Source organism: Bombina bombina, chromosome 7 (assembly GCF_027579735.1).
Source record: "Bombina bombina isolate aBomBom1 chromosome 7, aBomBom1.pri, whole genome shotgun sequence".
Classification (NCBI taxonomy): domain Eukaryota; kingdom Metazoa; phylum Chordata; class Amphibia; order Anura; family Bombinatoridae; genus Bombina; species Bombina bombina.
This window is the reverse complement of record NC_069505.1, coordinates 550236290-550254028: the sequence shown is the minus strand read 5'-3', so window position 1 is coordinate 550254028 and position 17739 is coordinate 550236290. Positions and strand designations below refer to the sequence as shown.

The 17739-nt window shown below is 41.3% G+C and overlaps 1 protein-coding gene across 1 annotated transcript in view; it reads right to left on the bottom strand.

The window, feature by feature from the left end:
• Nucleotides 1-1926: 1926 nt before the first annotated feature.
• The window catches only part of LOC128636550 (putative uncharacterized protein DDB_G0271982), a gene marked incomplete at its 3' end in the record, with an annotated part of 32743 nt that continues 16930 nt past the window's right edge, over nt 1927-17739 (bottom strand). The window contains exons 2-4 of the mRNA XM_053689545.1: nt 3529-3677; nt 2813-2946; nt 1927-1977 (exon numbers count right to left, since the gene is read on the bottom strand). Coding sequence (XP_053545520.1) covers nt 1927-1977; nt 2813-2946; nt 3529-3677 — 334 coding nt within the window. The remainder of the gene's footprint in view (nt 1978-2812; nt 2947-3528; nt 3678-17739) is intronic.

Genomic DNA, 17739 nt, shown 5'->3' with positions numbered 1-17739 from the left:
GGGGCAGCAGATTAGGGGTTAATAGGTATAATGTAGGTGGCGGCGGGGTCCGGGAGCGGCGGTTTAGGGGTTAATATATTTATTATAGTTGCAGCGTGGTCCGGGAGCTGCGGTTTAGGGGTTAATATATTTATTTAGTTGCGGCGGGGTCCGGGAGCGACGGTTTAGGGGTTAATACGTTTATTTAGGTTTGGTGGGCTCCGGGAGCGGCGGTATAGGGGGTAAAACAGTATAGTATAGTGTGGGTGCTTAGTGACAGGCTAGCAAGAAAGCTGCGAATAAGCCGATGAGCAGCAAGATCGATGACTGTTAGTTAACAACAGTCCGCTGCTTGGTGCACAGCTTTTTGACAGCTTTCTTGATAAATTTGGCGAACGTATTCAGGTCCGCGGCGGCGATGTTAGGTGAGCTTATTGGGGCCGGCGAATGCTAGAAAGTAGACAGCTTGATAAGTAGAGGCCAATGTCTTATTTCTCTTCTGTCTGTGTCACTGTATCAATCAGCAGGGGAGGTGACAATGTCATATTTCTCTTCTATCTGTGTCATTCTGCAGGGGAGGTGACAGTATCATATTTCCCTTCTGTCTTTGCCACTGTGTCACTCAGCAGGGGAGGTGACAGTATCATATTTCCCTTCTGTCTGTGTCACTGTGTCACTTCGCAGGGGAGATGACAGTATCATATTTCCATTCTGTCTTTCTCTCTCTCTCTCTCTCTCTCTCTCTATCTCACTTTTTCTCTTTTTCACTCTCTCCCTGCCCTTGCACTCTTATTCTATCTTCTGCACTCTCTCCCTCCCTCTCTCCCTCAGCTCTCTCTCTCTCTTTCTGCCTTCTGAACTCTCGCCCTCCCATCTCTCTTTCTGCCTTCTGAACTCTCGCCCTCCTCTCTATCTTTCTGCCTTCTGAACTCTCGCCCTCCCGTCTCTCTTTCTGCCTTCTGAACTCTCGCCCTCCTCTCTATCTTTCTGCCTTCTGAACTCTCGCCCTCCCCTCTCTCTTTGTGCCTTCTGAACTCTCGCCCTCCCTTCTCTCTTTCTGTCTTCTGCACTCTCTCCCTCAGCTCGCTCTCTCTCTTTCTGTCTTCTGCATTCTCTCCCTCAGCTCTCTCTCTCTCTCTCTTTCTGCCTTCTGAACTCTCTCTCTCTCTTTCTGCCTTCTGAACTCTCTCTCTCTCTCAGCTCGCTCTCTCTCTTTCTGCCTTCTGAACTCTCTCTCTCTCAGCTCTCTCTCTCTCTTTCTGCCTTCTGAACTCTCTCTCTCAGCTCGCTCACTGTCTTCTGCACTCTCTCCCTCGCCCTCTCTCTCTTTCTGACTTCTGCAGTCTCCCCCTCCCTTCTCTTTCTGTATTCTTCACTCTCTCCCTCCCATCTCTCTCTCTGTCTCTCTCTCTCCTGCACTCTCTCCCGCCCATCTCTTTCTCTTTCTTTCTTCTGCACTCTCTCCCGCCCATCTCTTTCTCTTTCTTTCTTCTGCACTCTCTCCCGCTCCCATCTCTTTTTCTTTCTTTCTTCTGCTCTCTCTCCTGCCCATCTCTTTCATTCTTCTGCACTCTCTCCTGCCCATCTCCTTCTCTTTCTTTCTTCTGCACTCTCTCCTGCCCATCTCTTTCTTTCTTCTGCACTCTCTCCTGCCCATCTCCTTCTCTTTCTTTCTTCTGCACTCTCTCCTGCCCATCTCTTTCTTTCTTCTGCACTCTCTCCTGCCCATCTCCTTCTCTTTCTTTCTTCTGCACTCTTCCCCTCCCCTCATTTTCTCTTTCTTCTGCACTCTTCCCCCTCCCCTCATTTTCTCTTTCTTCTGCACTCTTCCCCTCCCCTCATTTTCTCTTTCTTCTGCACTCTTCCCCTCCCCTCTCTCTCTAATTCTGTCTTCTGCACTCTCTTTCTTTCTTTCTTTCTCCCTTCTGAACTCTCTCTCTCTCTCTCTCTCTCTCTCTCTCTCTCTCTCTCTCTCTCTCTCTCTTTCTCCCTTCTAAACTCTCTCTCTCTCTCTTTCTGCCTTCTGAACTCTCTCTCTTTCTGCCTTCTGAACTCTCTCTCTCTTTCTGCCTTCTGAACTCTCTCTCTCTTTCTGCCTTCTGAACTCTCTCTCTCTCTCTCTTTCTCCCTTCTGAACTCTCTCTCTCTCTTTCTGCCTTCTGAACTCTCTCTCTCTCTTTCTCCCTTCTGAACTCTCTCTCTCTCTCTCTCTCTCTCTCTCTCTCTCTCTCTCTCTTTCTGCCTTCTGAACTCTCTCTCTCTTTCTGCCTTCTGAACTCTCTCTCTCTTTCTGCCTTCTGAACTCTCTCTCTCTTTCTGCCTTCTGAACTCTCTCTCTCTTTCTGCCTTCTGAACTCTATCTCTCTCTCTTTCTGCCTTCTGAACTCTCTCTCTCTCTCTCTCTCTTTCTGCCTTCTGAACTCTCTCTCTCTCTCTTTCTGCCTTCTGAACTCTCTCTCTCTCTCTTTCTGCCTTCTGAACTCTCTCTCTCTCTCTCTTTCTGCCTTCTGAACTCTCTCTCTCTTTCTGCCTTCTGAACTCTCTCTCTCTTTCTGCCTTCTGAACTCTCTCTCTCTCTCTCTCTCTTTCTGCCTTCTGAACTCTCTCTCTTTCTGCCTTCTGAACTCTCTCTCTCTCTCTCTCTTTCTGCCTTCTGAACTCTCTCTCTCTCTCTCTTTCTGCCTTCTGAACTCTCTCTCTCTTTCTGCCTTCTGAACTCTCTCTCTCTTTTTCTGCCTTCTGAACTCTCTCTCTCTCTCTCTTTCTGCCTTCTGAACTCTCTCTCTCTCTTTCTGCCTTCTGAACTCTCTCTCTTTCTGCCTTCTGAACTCTCTCTCTCTTTCTGCCTTCTGATTTCTCTCTCTCTCTCTCTCTCTCTCTCTCTCTCTCTCTCTCTCTCTCCTTCACTCTCCCCTTCCCTTTCCATCTCTCTCTCTCTCTCTCTCTCTCTCTCTCTCTCTCTCGTCTCTCACTTTTTCTCTTCTTCACTCTCTCCCTGCCCTTGTACTCTTATTCTATCTTCTGCACTCTCTCCCTCAACTCGCTCTCTCTGTTTTGGCCTTCTGCACTCTACCCCTCCCCTCTCTCTTTCTGTCTTCTGCACTCTCCCTCCCCTCTCTCTTTCTGTCTTCTGCACTCTCTCCCTTGCCCTCTCTCTCTTTCTGACTTCTACAGTCTCTCTGTATTCTTCACTCTCTTCCTCCCATCTCTCTCTCTGTCTTCTGCACTCTCTCCCTCCCATCTCTCTCTCTATCTCTCTCTTTCTCTGTCTTCTGCACTCTCTCCCTCCCATCTCTCTCTCTCTCTGTCTTCTGCACTCTCTCCCTCCCATCTCTCTCTCTGTCTTCTGCACTCTCTCCCTCCCATCTCTCTCTCTCTCTGTCTTCTGCACTCTCTCTCTCCCATCTCTCTCTCTCTCTCTCTCTCTCTGTCTTCTGTACTCTCTCCCTTTCTTTCTTTCTTTCTTTCTTTCTTTCTTTCTTTCTCTTCTGCACTCTCTCCCTCCTATCTCTCTCTCTCTCTCTCTCTCTCTCTATATGTCTTCTGTACTATCTCTCTCCCTTTCTTTCTTTCTTTCTTTCTTTCTTTCTTTCTTTCTTTCTTTCTTTCTTTCTTTCTTTCTTTCTTTCTTTCTTTCTTTCTTTCTTTCTTTCTTTCTCTCTTTCTTTCTCTCTTTCTTTCTCTCTTTCTCTCTCTTTCTTCTTCACTTTCCCCCTTCTGCACTCTGTCCCTCCCCAATTTTCTCTGTCTTCTGCACTCTCTCCCTCCTCTCTCTCTCCCTCTGTCTTCTTCACACTCTTCTTCCCCCTCTCTCTATGTCTACTTCACTCCCCTCTCTGTCTTTCTGTCTCTCCCTCACTATCTATCTTTATCTCTATGGGCTAGATTTATTAACACTGAGGCGTACAGGGGCGCGTATACGCACCACTGTACGTCTCAGCTCACCTGTGGTGGGGCGAAATTACCCGTAGGTATTCACCATTGCACACGAGCGCAATTTTGCGCTCACATGCAATCCCGTCCCCTGCCCGCGCACAGCCAATCACGCGCGGGCAGGAGCTGTCAATCTCGCACTCGACCGAGGAGATTGAATTTCGCCACAATAGAGGTGGTGAAGATCTTAGGGAAGCAGCGGTCTGGTGACCGCTGCTTGATAAATCACGGCGAGCAAGTTCTTCTGAGAACTTGCAGCCGTAGAGGCTTGATAAATCGAGCCCTATATGTCTCTGTCCTCTCCTTCCCCTTTTCTCTCACTCTCTTTCTTCATCTCTTTTTCTCTCTATCTCATTGCCTCAGAATTTGACCTTCCTGTCTTACACGCGTTTCTCCCTCTGCCTCCCTATCTTACTCCTCGCTCTCTCTTTCTCTCTCTGTTTTTTCCCTTCCCCTTTCAATCACTTGCCCTCCTTCAATTATTTTCTCTCTCTCTTCTTATCTCTCTTTCTCTGTCCACATCTTCAACACCCTTCTCTCTCTCTCTCTTATTGTCTCTCTTTATTCTCCCTATCTGTCCCAGTACTCCCCGCCCTTTCTATCTGTACATTGCTACCTCTGTCTCTCCTTTTCAAAGTATCTCAATTTTCCCCTCTCTTTTCATATCCTGTCTCATTCCCTTACTATTTTTTCATTTATCATTTTCACCTTCTTTCTGACTTTAGGGCCACTGAAGTCAAAATTAAACTTTCATGATTTTGATAGAGCAGCAATTTCCAATTTACTTCCATTATGAACTTGTGCGCATTCTTTTTACACGCTCACTTTCTGAGGCACCAGCCTACTGAGCATGTGCAAGACTTCACAGTGTTTACGTATATAAGTCTGTGATTGGCACCTGAGCCTACCTAGTTATGCATTTCAACCAAGGATACCAAGAAAACAAAATAAATTTGAGTTGTAAATTGGGGAAGTATCGTAAAGCTTCCTGCTTTATCTGAATCATGAACTTAAGGGACATGAAACCCCAAATCTTTCTTAAATTATACAGATAGAGCATGCAATTTTAAACAAATTTTCAATTTATTTCTAGTATTAATTGTGCTTCATTCTCTTGATATCCTTTATTGAAGGACTACTTGGAGTTACCTGAATACGGGCTAGATTACGAGTGGAACACTATCATTAGTGCAAGGTGCGTAAACATGATCTTGAGAATGCGGTTTTCTTTACGCTAGAATCCATATTACAAGTGCTCGAGTATGGGTGTTATTTTTCCCCACAGAATATTTACTTTCAACTTGTAATATGCGCAAAAAGCGAAAGTTATTCTAAGACTATTCTTTGTTTTGAATGCATCATTCTACCTAGCATTTATTTAGTGTTTATTGTCCCTTTAAAGCAGCATTATGGCAACCCTAATCATGGAAGGGATAATTAAGCTTTCATGATTCATATACAGAGTAAAATCAAATAAGAGAGCATATGGAAATAGGCTTGGGGTGTGCACGAGTAAGCTCTATATAGCAGTAGTGTTTGCAACAAAGTGTGAAACAGTTTATACATATGGTGCACAAGACACGTGCATGCTTCTTAGTCTATTTCAGTATGCTTCATGGAAAGGAGGAAAGTTTCAAATAGAAAATGTTAAATTTCAAGCAAATGTGAACATGTTTTTAAACCTGTCTCCCTTAAAGCTATGGTGAATAAAAAACCTCCTTCACTAGAAGTTATTTGACCATTAAGGACCATTAATGGACATGAAACCCATTTTTTTCTTTCATGATTCAGATAGAGCATACCATTTTAAATAACTTTCTAGTTTATTTATTTCATCTAATTTGTTTTGTTCTCTTTGTGACCCTTGTTGAAAAGTATACCTAGGTAGGCTCAGAAGCTGCTGATTGGTGGCTGCACATATCTGCATCTTGCCATTGGCTTTCAGCTAGCTCCCAGTAGTGCATTGCTGCTTCTTCAACACAGGATACCAGGAGAATGAAGCAAATTAGATAATAGAAGTAAACTGAAAAGTTGCTTAAAATGGTATGATCTATCTGAATCATGAAAGAAAAAGTTTGGGTTTCATGTCCCTTTAAATGCAGAAGAATTGCATAATCAAGAAGTGCATAGTAAAAAGACAATAGATCTTTTATCTGACAAATTTCAAAATTTACATTCATTTCCCAGCCCCCTATATCATGTGACAGCTATCAGCCAATCACAGTCTCATAAACCCTTGTAAACACTATGAACTCTTGCACACGCTCCAGTAGGAACTGTTGCCACATATAGGCCTAGATTACAAGTGGCACGCTAACTTTAGAGCAGTCTCAATATTGAATGCATATTACAAGTTGAAAGTAAATGCGTACTGCCGAGCGAAATCTAAATTTGCGCTCATTGGGTTAGCGCAACTGAAGACCTCAAGGCCTATTTATCAAGCTGTCAACCGCAAATACGCTGGAATTCTGCAGCGTATTTATTTGCCTCATTTATCGAACCCTACAAACTGGCAAAAGTAGAAATCTGTGACGTAACATACGATCCGCAAGTCTCAGTCTGACACAGATCGATGCTTATGTCATTACAGATGTTCCGAAATGCAAGTTCGGCACTATCCGACTACTTTTGCAAGTTAACAAATATCTACCAGGTATGCTCGCCACTATTCCGGCCCAGTGTACCTGCTTTTCAATCTGCCGCCCTTGAGGCGGAGGATGCCATAGGAATCAATGGGAGTCTGAAACCAGCGAAAGCTTATGTTCGCTGCTGCCCGATATCCCATTGATTCCTATGGGAGAATAAAAGTTATGTTTACACCTAACATCCTAACATAACCCGCAAGTCTAAACACCCCTAATCTGCCGCCCCCTACATCGCTGCCACCTACATTATACTTATTAACCCCTAATCTGCCGCCCCCGACACCGCGGCCACCTACATTATACTTATTAACCCCTAATCTGCCGCCCCGACATCGCCGCCACCTACATTATACTTATTAACCCCTAATCTGCAGCCCCGACATCGCCGCCACCTACATTATACTTATTAACCCCTAATCTGCCACCCCCAACACCGCGGCCACCTACATTATACTTATTAACCCCTATTCTGCTGTCCCGACACCGCTCCCACCTAAATAAAAGTTATTAACCCCTATCCCGCCGCTCCCGGACCCCACCGCAACTAAATAAATGTATTAACCCCTAAACCCCTGGCCTCCCACATCACTAGCACTTACTAAACCTATTAACCCCTAAACCGCCAGCCCCCCACATCGCCATATACTAAATTAAACCCCTAAACCTAACAACCCGCTAACTTTAGATTAACTCATCCCTATCTTATAATAAATGTAAACTTACCTTTAGATTTAAATTAAACTATATTAAATTATTAATTAATTTAATCTACCCTAACTATTATACTAAATTACATTAAACTATATTAAATTAATAATTAATCTATCCTGTTATACTAAAATTACATTAAACTACAAATTAAATTAACTATATTATATATTTAAACACCTAACCCTACTCAAATAATTTAAATCTACACAAAAAATTACTAAGTTACAAAAAACTAACAACTAAATTACAAAAATGAACAAACACTATGGACAGTCAACCATATAATTGTTATTGCTTTAAAAGATAGATAATCTCTTTATTACCCATTCCCCAGTTTTGCATAACCAACACAGTTATATTAATGTACTTTTTACCTTTGTGATTACCTAGTATCTAGGAACCTTCTTCCAGCCCCCTGATCACATGACTGTGACTGTTTATTATCTATTGTCTTAAATTTAGCATTGCATTGTGCTAGATCTTAAATAACTTTCTGTGCCTGAACACAGTGTTATCTATATAGCCCACGTGTACTTTCTGTCTCTTTGTGTTGAAAAGAGATTTAAAAAGCATGTGATAAGAGGCAGCCCTCAAAGCCTTAGAAATTAGCATATGAGCCTACCTATGTTTAGCTTAAACTAAGAATACAAAGAGAAAAAAGCAAATTTGATGATAAAAATAAATTAGAAAGTTGATTAAAATTAAAAGTCCTATCTGAATAATGAAAGTTAAATTTATACTTGACTGTCCCTTTAAAAAATTAATTATTATAGATTTAAACTAATTACACCTAATCTAAGGGCCATATGAAAATAAAAAAGCCCCCCAAAATAAAAAAATTCCTAACCTACAATAAACTACACATACCCCTTAAAAGGCCTTTTGCGGGGCATTGCCCCAAATAAATCAGCTCTTTTACCTGTAAATAAAAAATACAAATACCCCCCAACAGTAAAACCCACCACCCACGCAACCACCCCCCCAAATAATATCCTAATCTAAGAAACCTAAGCTCCCCATTGCCCTGAAAAGGGTATTTGGATGGGTATTTGCCCATTGCTCTATTGCTGCCCAAAGCCCTAACCTAAAAATAAAACCCACCCAATACACCCTTAAAAAATCCTAACACTAACCCCAGAAGATTCACTTACAGTTTTGAAGATCCGACATCCATCCTCCAAGAAGCCGGCAGAAATCTTCATCCAAGCGGCCGAAGTCTTCCTCCAAACCCGCAGAAGTCTTCACCCAGACGGCATCTTCTATCTTCATCCATCAGGCGGAAAGCGGCTCCATCTTCAAAACATCCGACGCGGAGCATTCTCTTCAATCGACGGCTTCTTCGGTATTAAGGTTCCTTTAAATGACGTCATCCAAGATGGCGTCCCTTAGATTCCAATTGGCTGATAGAATTCTATCAGCCAATCGGAATTAAGGTTGAAAAAATCCTATTGGTTGTTGCAATCAGCCAATTGGATTGAACTTTCATCATATTTGCTGATTCAATCAGTCAATAGGATTGAGCTCGCATTCTATTAACTGTTCCAATCAGCCAATAGAATGCCAGCTCAATCCTATTGGCTGATTGCAACAGCCAATAGGATTTTTTCAACCTTAATTCCGATTGGCTGATAGAATTCTATCAGCCAATCGGAATCTAAGGGGCGCCATCTTGGATGACGTCATTTAAAGGAACCTTCATTCTGAAGAAGCCATCGAGTGAAGAGGATGCTCCGCGTTGGATGTCTTGAAGATGGAGCCGCTCCACGCCAGAAGGATGAAGATAGAAGATGCCGTCTGGATGAAGACTTCTGCCCGTCTGGAGGACCACTTCTGCCTGTTTGGAGGACCACTTCTGCCGGCTTCATTGAGGACATCTTGCCGCTTGAATGAAGACTTCTCCCGGTAAGTGAATCTTCGGGGGTTAGTGTTAGGATTTTTTAAGGCTGTATTGGGTGGGTTTTATTTTTAGGTTAGGGCTTTAGGCAGCAATAGAGCTAAATGCCCTTTTAAGGGCAATGCCCATCCAAATGCCCTTTTCAGGGCAATGGGGAGCTTAGGTTTTTTTTAGATTAGGATTTTATTTGGGGGGGTTGGTTGTGTGGGTGGTGGGTTTTACTGTTGGGGGGGTATTTGTATTTTTTATTTACAGGTAAAAGAGCTGATTTCTTTGGGGCAATGCCCCGCAAAAGGCCCTTTTAAGGGCTATTTGTAGTTTATTGTAGGTTAGGGTTTTTTTTATTTATTTTTTGTGTAACTTAGTGTTTGTTATTTTTTGTAACTTAGTTGTTAGTTTTTTGTAACTTAGTAATTTTTTAGTGTAGATTTAAATTATTTGAGTAGGGTTAGGTGTTGAAATATATAATATAGTTAATTTAATTTGTAGTTTAATGTAATTTTAGTTTAATAGTTAGGGTAGATTAATTATTATTTTAATATAGTTTAATGTAATTTTAGTATAATAGTCAGGGTAGGTTAATTATTAATTTAATATAGTTTAATATAATTTAGTATAATAGTTAGGATTGGTTAATTATTAATTTAATATAGTTTAATGTCATTTTTAAATGTAAGTTTAAATTTATTATAAGATAGGGATGAGTTAATATTTAATATAAAGTTAGCGGGTTGTTAGTTTTAGGGGTTAATAGTTTAATTTAGTTTATGGCGATGTGGGGGGCTGGCGGTTTAGGGGTTAATAACTTTATTTAGTTGCGGTGGGCCCCCAGGAGCGGCGGGATAGGGGTTACTAACATAATGTAGGCGGCGGTGTAGGGGGCAGCAGATTAGGGGTTTATAACATAATGTAGGTGGCGGTGGGCTCCGGGAGTGGAGGGATAGGGGTTAATACATTTATTAGAGTTGCGGTGGGCTCCGGGGGCGGCGGTTTAGGGGTTAATAACTTTATTTAGTTGCGGCGGGGTCCGAGAGCGGCGGGATAGGGGTTAATAACTTTATTACAGTTGCGGCGGGGTCCGGGAGCAGTGGGATAGGGGTTAAACAGTTTAGTATAGTGGCGGTATTTAGTGACAGTATACAAATAAATCTGTGAAAAAGCCGAATAGCAGCGAGATCGATGACTGTTAGTTAACAACAGTCCGCTGCTCATGATAAATTTGGAGAGCGTATTCAGGTCCGCGGCCGCGATGTTAGTCAATGTCAGGCGAGTGTATTGGTGCCGGTGAATGCAGCATAAGTGACGGCTTGATAAGTAGGCCTCCTCATGTAAAGGGTTAGGGATAACATAAAAGTTGCACTAAACACAACATAAATACATTAAAATAAAGTCTTACACATATACATACACTATCTAAATAATTTTTCATATAAATATTAATTAAAATATATTATAAGGATTAAAAAGTATATGGTATATAACAAGGTGTTTGAATTGAAAGGCATATATATATATGTGTGTGTGTGTGTCTAAATATGTGAGTGTGTATATATCTATATATACTAGCATTTTTTGCAGTACAGCGGTCCCAGCCCTTGCTCTCTCTCTTTTGTGCTCTTTCCCCCTCTCTTTTGCGATCTCTCCCCCTCTCTTTTGCGCTCTCTCTCGCTCCACCTCTCTTTTGCTCTCTCTCTCCCCCCCTCTCTTTTGCTCTCTCTCTCCCCCCTCTCTTTTGCTCTGTCTCTCCCCCCTCTCTTTTGCTCTCTCTCCCCCTCTCTTTTGTGCTCTTTCCCCCTCTCTTATGCGCTCTCTCCCCCTCTCTTTTGCGCTCTCTCTCGCTCCACCTCTCTTTTGCTCTCACTCTCCCCCCTCTTTTGCTCCCTCTCTCCCCCCTCTCTTTTGCTCTTTCTCCCCCTCTCTTTTGCTCTCCCTACCCCTCCCTTTTGCGCTCTCTCTCCCCCCTCTCTTTTGCGCTCTCTCCCCCTCTCTTTTACGTTCTCTCTTTTGCACGCTCTCTCTCCCCCTCTCTTTTGCGCTCTCTCTCCCCCTCTCTTTTGCACTCTCTCCCCCTCTCTTTTGCTCTCTCTCTCTCCCCCCTCTCTTTTGCGCTCTCTCTCCCCCTCTCTTTTGCTCCCTCTCTCCCCCTCTCTTTTGCTGTCTCTCCCCCTCTCTTTTACTCTCTCTCCCCTCTCTTTTGCGCTCTCTCTCCCCCCTCTCTTTTACGCTCTCTCCCCTCTCTTTTTTGTTCTCTCTCTCTCTTTTGCGCTCTCTCACCCCCTCTCTTTTGCTCTCTCTCCTCCTCTCTTTTGCGCTCTCTCTCCCCCTTTCTTTTACGCTCTCTCCCCCTCTTTTGCGTTCTCTCTTTTGCGCTCTCTCTCTCTCCCCTCTTTTGCGCTCTCTCTCCCCCTCTCTTTTGCGCTCTCTCTCTCCCTCTCTTTTGCGCTCTCTCTCCTCCCCTCTTTTGCGCTCTCTCTCTCCCCCTCTTTTGCGTTCTCTCTCCCCCCTCTCTTTTGCGCTCTCTCTCCCCCTCTCTTTTGTGCTCTCTCCCCCCCCTCTCTTTTGCGCTCTCTCTCCCCCTCTCTTTTGCGTTCTCTCTTTTGCACTTTCTCTCTCCCCCTCTCTTTTGCGCTCTCTCCCCCCCCTCTCTTTTGCGCTCTCTCTCCCCCCTCTCTTTTGCGCTCTCTCTCCCCCTCTCTTTTGCGTTCTCTCTTTTGCACTTTCTCTCTCCCCCTCTTTTGCGCTCTTTCCCCCTCTCTTTTGTGCTCTCTCTCTGCCCCTCTCTTTTGCGCTCTCTCTCCCCCTCTCTTTTGCACTCTCTCTCTCTCCCCCTCTCTTTTGCGCTCTCTCTCTCCCCCCTCTCTTTTGCTCTGTCTCTCCCCCCTCTCTTTTGCTCTGTCTCTCTCCCTCTCTTTTGCTCTCCATCCCTCTCTTTTGCTCTCTCTCTCCCCCTCTCTATTGCTCTGTTTTCCCACTCTCTTTTGCTCTCTCCCCCCCCTCTCTTTTGCTCTCCCTCCCACTCTCTTTTGCTCTCTCTCCCCTTTCTATTGCTCTCCCCTCTCTTTTTCTCTCTCTCCCCCTCTCTTTTTCTCTCTCTTCCCTCTATTTTGCTCTCTCTCCCCCCTCTCTTCTGCACTTTTCCCTCTCTTCTGCTTTCCCCCCTCTCTTTAGCTCCTTCCTATCTCTTTTTGTCTCTCCCCTTCTCTTTCTATTTCTCTCCCCTCTCTCTTGCGGCGTCTACGCCAGACCACACGCTGACCACGCCCACATTATCGCACGCCCACGCCCATATTCCCATCCGACCATGCCCACTTTCGCTACAACAGCGTGTCAGGTAAGGCCAGGTGTGTTTATCCTCGTGCTGTCTCTACTGCGCATTACAGCTTCGGACAAACACACTTGGCCTTTTATATAATAGGATATATATATATATATATATATATATATATATATATATATATATATATATATATATATATATATATATATATATATATATATATATATACACTGTAGCCGGTGGCCTAGCACTCCTTCCACACCTGTGTTGTCAATGCCTGGGTGCAAACCTCAATTAGGGAGTATAGAGCAATTATGTAGATGGAGGGCACTCACAGGGCTTTATTCAATAAGTATTCTTTATTCATATTACTGATTTCACATATTAGAGAATGTCGATGTTTCGGCCTATCCTGAGGCCTTCTTCAAGACAATTTCATAATCTCTAATGCACCATAGTCAGGAAGAGAGATTATGAAATTGTCTTGAAGAAGGCCTCAGGATAGGCCGAAACGTCGACATTCTCTAATATGTGAAATCAGTAATATGAATAAAGAATACTTATTGTATAAAGCCCTGAGAGTGCCCTCCATCTACATAATTGCTCTCTCTCTCTCTCTCTCTCTTTCTCTCTCTCTCTCTCTCTATATATATATATATATATATATATATCCAAGTTAGAGAACCACACTAACAGGACTTTCAACGAACAATAATTTATTGTGACAAGTGACATTTCGGGGAGTCAACTGCCCCCTTCCTTAGACCAGGAAGTGGACAGTTGACTCTCCGAAACGTCACTTGTCACAATAATTTATTGTTCGTTGAAAGTCCAGTGAGTGTGGTTCTTTAATTTGGATATTGATCATCTTTGTTCCTGACACACTGGCATATTACATTTTTGATGAGAGTGCAAATCCCCTATGAACTCTTGTGTGTGTATGTATATATATATATATATATATATATATATATGTGTGTATATATATATATATATATATATATATAGATAGATAGATAGATAGATAGATAGATAGATAGAGAGAGATATAGAATATATAAAGGGACACTCAAGTCAAAATTAAACTTTCATGATTCCGATAGATCAGCAATTTTAAACAACTTTCCAATTTTACTTACATTAACAAAATATGCACAGCCTTTTTATATTTATGCTTTTGGAGTCAGCAGCTCCTACTGAGCATGTGCAAGAATTCCCTGAATATACATATATGCATTTGTGATTGGCTGATGGCTGTCACATAGTACAGGAGGAGTGAAAATATACATAACTTTTAAATTTGTCAGAAAAAAACTACTACTTATTTGATGTTCAGACTAAGCGCTATTGCATTGTGTTTTTATAATGCATTTGTTGATTATGCACATCTACTGTAGAGCTATAAACGTTTGTATCATTATAAAAATGGCCAAGATTTTCTGTAAGCAGAACCCCCCCCACCAATAAAACCCCCACTCCTTATAATTTGTTGTTCGTTTACTTTTGACCTAATGCTGGGGTTGCCAGGTTTCCAGTATTGAAGCACTCAGTCTGGTATTTCAAGCTGCTGTTCATTAACAAAAAAAATCTGTATTCTTATTCATTCACTTTTTGTAAGACTCCACTGCAGCAGCTATTTTGTTTTTTTAAAAGGCCGCATATACTTTATGATTATGGTACCAGAAAATTGTAGTGGATATTTTCTGCATTAATGGATTTAGACTTGAAAGGAACATGTGTATGAAGATAAAACTGAAGACGTCAGAGAAGTATAAGATGTAAGTAAAATTACCTGTAGATAATCCCTGTTATTGAATGGATAAAAAATGAATGCTATTTACAGTAAAAAAAAAAAAAATCTCTGATATTACTGACACTATGTATTGCTGGTACATTGAGGGTGGAACAAATAATAACTCAATAAAAATATTACTCAATAACTTGCACAAAACGGGTTAAACTGGAATAGAGGGTTAAACCACTGTCCTCCTGTATATCACTAAAAAGAAACGAGAATAAAATAAATGATCTCTGTGTTTCTGAAATCCAAGGAGGGTAGATTACTGCTCTTTGGGCACGATTACAAGTCACGCGGTATGTATTTCCTGCGTGATATATAGGGCTAGATTTATCATAGCTGAGGCGTACAGGGGCACGTATACGCGCCCCTGTACGCCTTAGCTCGCCTGTGGCGGGGCGAAATTACCCGTAGGTAATTAACATTGCACACAAGCGCAATTATGCGCTCGCGTGCAATCCCGCCCCCTGCCCGTGCACAAACAATCACGCGCGGGCAGGAGCTGTCAATCTCCTCGGTCGGACTCGACCGAGGAGATTGAATTTCGCCAGTTTAGAGGTGGCGAAGAGTTTAGGGAAGCAGCGGTCTGGTGACCGCTGCTTGTTAAATCGCGGCGAGCAAGTTCTTGTGAGAACTTGCTGCCGTAAGGGCTTAATAAATCTAGCCCTAAGTCTTTTCGCAAGCAATTTTCATGGCGCTGATATTGCAAGTCTTGAAAAATAACGATTGTGTCCAGGCATTCGCCTTTTGCACAACAATCCTTTCTGGGCTCGAACAGCTGTAGTTAACAGTTTTGCGCAAGATAAAAGTTTCACGAAACACTTAAAAAATACATTACAAAGTACAGTTACATTCATATTAACACTGTCTAATAAAAATATATTTTTTTTAAATATACTGCACACAAAAGTTAAAAGGGGTCAAAGATAGGAGATATCGGGTGTTAGAAGAAAAAAAAAAAGGCAGGCAAATGGCTTTAACATTAAGACACATACAGATACCTTGGGGCCGATTTACTATGCCCCGAATGGGGCCAACTTGTCCTGTTTCCGCGCGAGCCTTCAGGCTCGCTGGAAACAGAAGTTAAGAAGTAGTAGTCTTAAGACCGCTGCTCCTTAACTGGATCCGCCGCCTCTGAGCGCCGTACAGCAATCAACCCGATTGAATACGATCGGGTTGAGTGACACCCCCTGCTAGCGGCCGCAAATCTGCAGGGGGTGGCATTGCACAAGCAGTTCACTAGAACTGCTTGTGCAATGCTGAATGCCGTCAGCGTATGCTGTCCCCATTCAGCGATGTCTGGCGGACATGATACGCTGCAGGGTATAATGTCCGCCAGACTTTGTTAAATCGGCCCTATTGTATTTGTATACAACTATCCCCCATAGTTAAAATCGCTATTAAATATGATTATTGCATAAATACGTTTTATCATGTTTTTATCTGCTTAATGACAAAGGGCTATAATGCACATATATATATATATATATATATATATATATGTCTATTTATATATAAATATATATTAATGTATAATATATGTGTATATATGGATTTACAGTCATATATACACATATAAAAACATTAATAAATATGTACACACACATATATATCTATATATATATATATATATATATATATATCAGTGACGTGCGGTGGGGTTAGTGGCTGGTGAGGCAATGACATATATATATATATATATATATATATATATATATATATATATATACATTGATTGGAGTAGCCGTGTTAGTCCAGAGATTTAGATATCAAAATAACAAGAGTATTGCATTATTATCATCTTATAAATGTATAGTTAGTCCTATAAAAAAGTATCATTGCTCAATGCAATACTCTTGTTATTTTGATATATATATATATATATATATATATATATATATATATATATATATATATATATATATATATATATATATATTTCCAACTGGAAGTTGATTTAATTGTTTTGTGTTTTTCTAACCCTTCTAAAATTATGTTGAATGATCCTCACTTAAAGGCACAGTCTAGTCCATATTAAATGTTCATGAATCGACTTAATTTTTTTTTTCCAATTTACTAAGTAGGCTTATATACTAATTCCTAAGCCCTTGAAGGCTGCCTCATATCAGAATGTATTTGACAGTTTTTAATAGCTTGCAAGCGTTAATTCCTGTATTCCATATAGATAACATTGTGCTCCTGCCCATGAAGTTACTTATGAGAGGGCACTGATTGGCTAAAATGCAAGTCTGTCAAAAGAACTGAAAGGGGGCAGTCTGCAGAGGCTTAGATATAAAATGGGTAAAAAGTATATTAATATAACCTATCTTTTTAAACAATAAAAATTCTGGAGTAGACTGTCCCTTTTAATCTTAAAATAATGCCTTAAAACTGAAAAATATCTGATTATTTTTCTCTCTTGTTTTATCAATCCACGTTTATCAAGAGTAAAGACACATATTTATTTCACATTTCTTTTAATTTTATATGGAAAATGTATATAGTGCACTTTGAAAACATTTCTACACTAAGGATATTTGCCACTCAAAAGGTTGAGGAATAATACTGATTTATATCTGTATTATTCCTTAACCTCCTCAGTGCCATATAAATCAGTGGACATCCATATGCATACACACAGGAAACCCCAAACATTCACATACAGGCACCTACATGCGTCTAAATTCATTCAAACAGGCACCTAGATGTATCCACATGCACACACACAACACAAACCTATTGACATTCACATGCACACACATAATACATACACAAACGCCTGATACCCACAAGCACATGTACATAGGACGTGTGTTGTGTGTCTATATAGGAACATATACAAACAGGCATTCAGAGACAAAGACACATAACTTCAAGCAGGCATCATGTGTGCACAAACAAATACAAAGCCAAGCACCATAATAAACAGACAAGCAACAAGAGGCACTCACATGCAAGAACAGAGTCCCAAGTTCCCAACATCTACACTTAAACATGAACTCACAGACATTCACATGTGCACACACAAAGGCTCTTACATGCACACACAAAGGCTTTTTCATGCACACACAAAGGCTCCTACATGCATGCACACACAACACATACATCCACATATACCCTCTAACACAAAACATATGCACAGGAAACCACACATTTTGAGGTGGACCGTGGAAGCTTTGGGGTAAAATGTGTTATTGGGATTTTTATAATACTAACAGTTTACTCAACTTTTGGCCCAGGTATAGCAACCTGCCTCTTTTAAAAATGCTATACTTAGTAAAAAACAAATATATAAACTGTATATAACAGTATACATGTATATAAACATACTCTGTACTGTATATACACACATAGATACACAGTCACACATATATTCTCACACACACTCGTTATACATGCATATAAACATACTCATTTATAACACACAAAGATACATGCATGCTGTAACACAAACTACAAATGAAAACATTTAGTAATAAGTATGTTATGTTGCTTCATACAT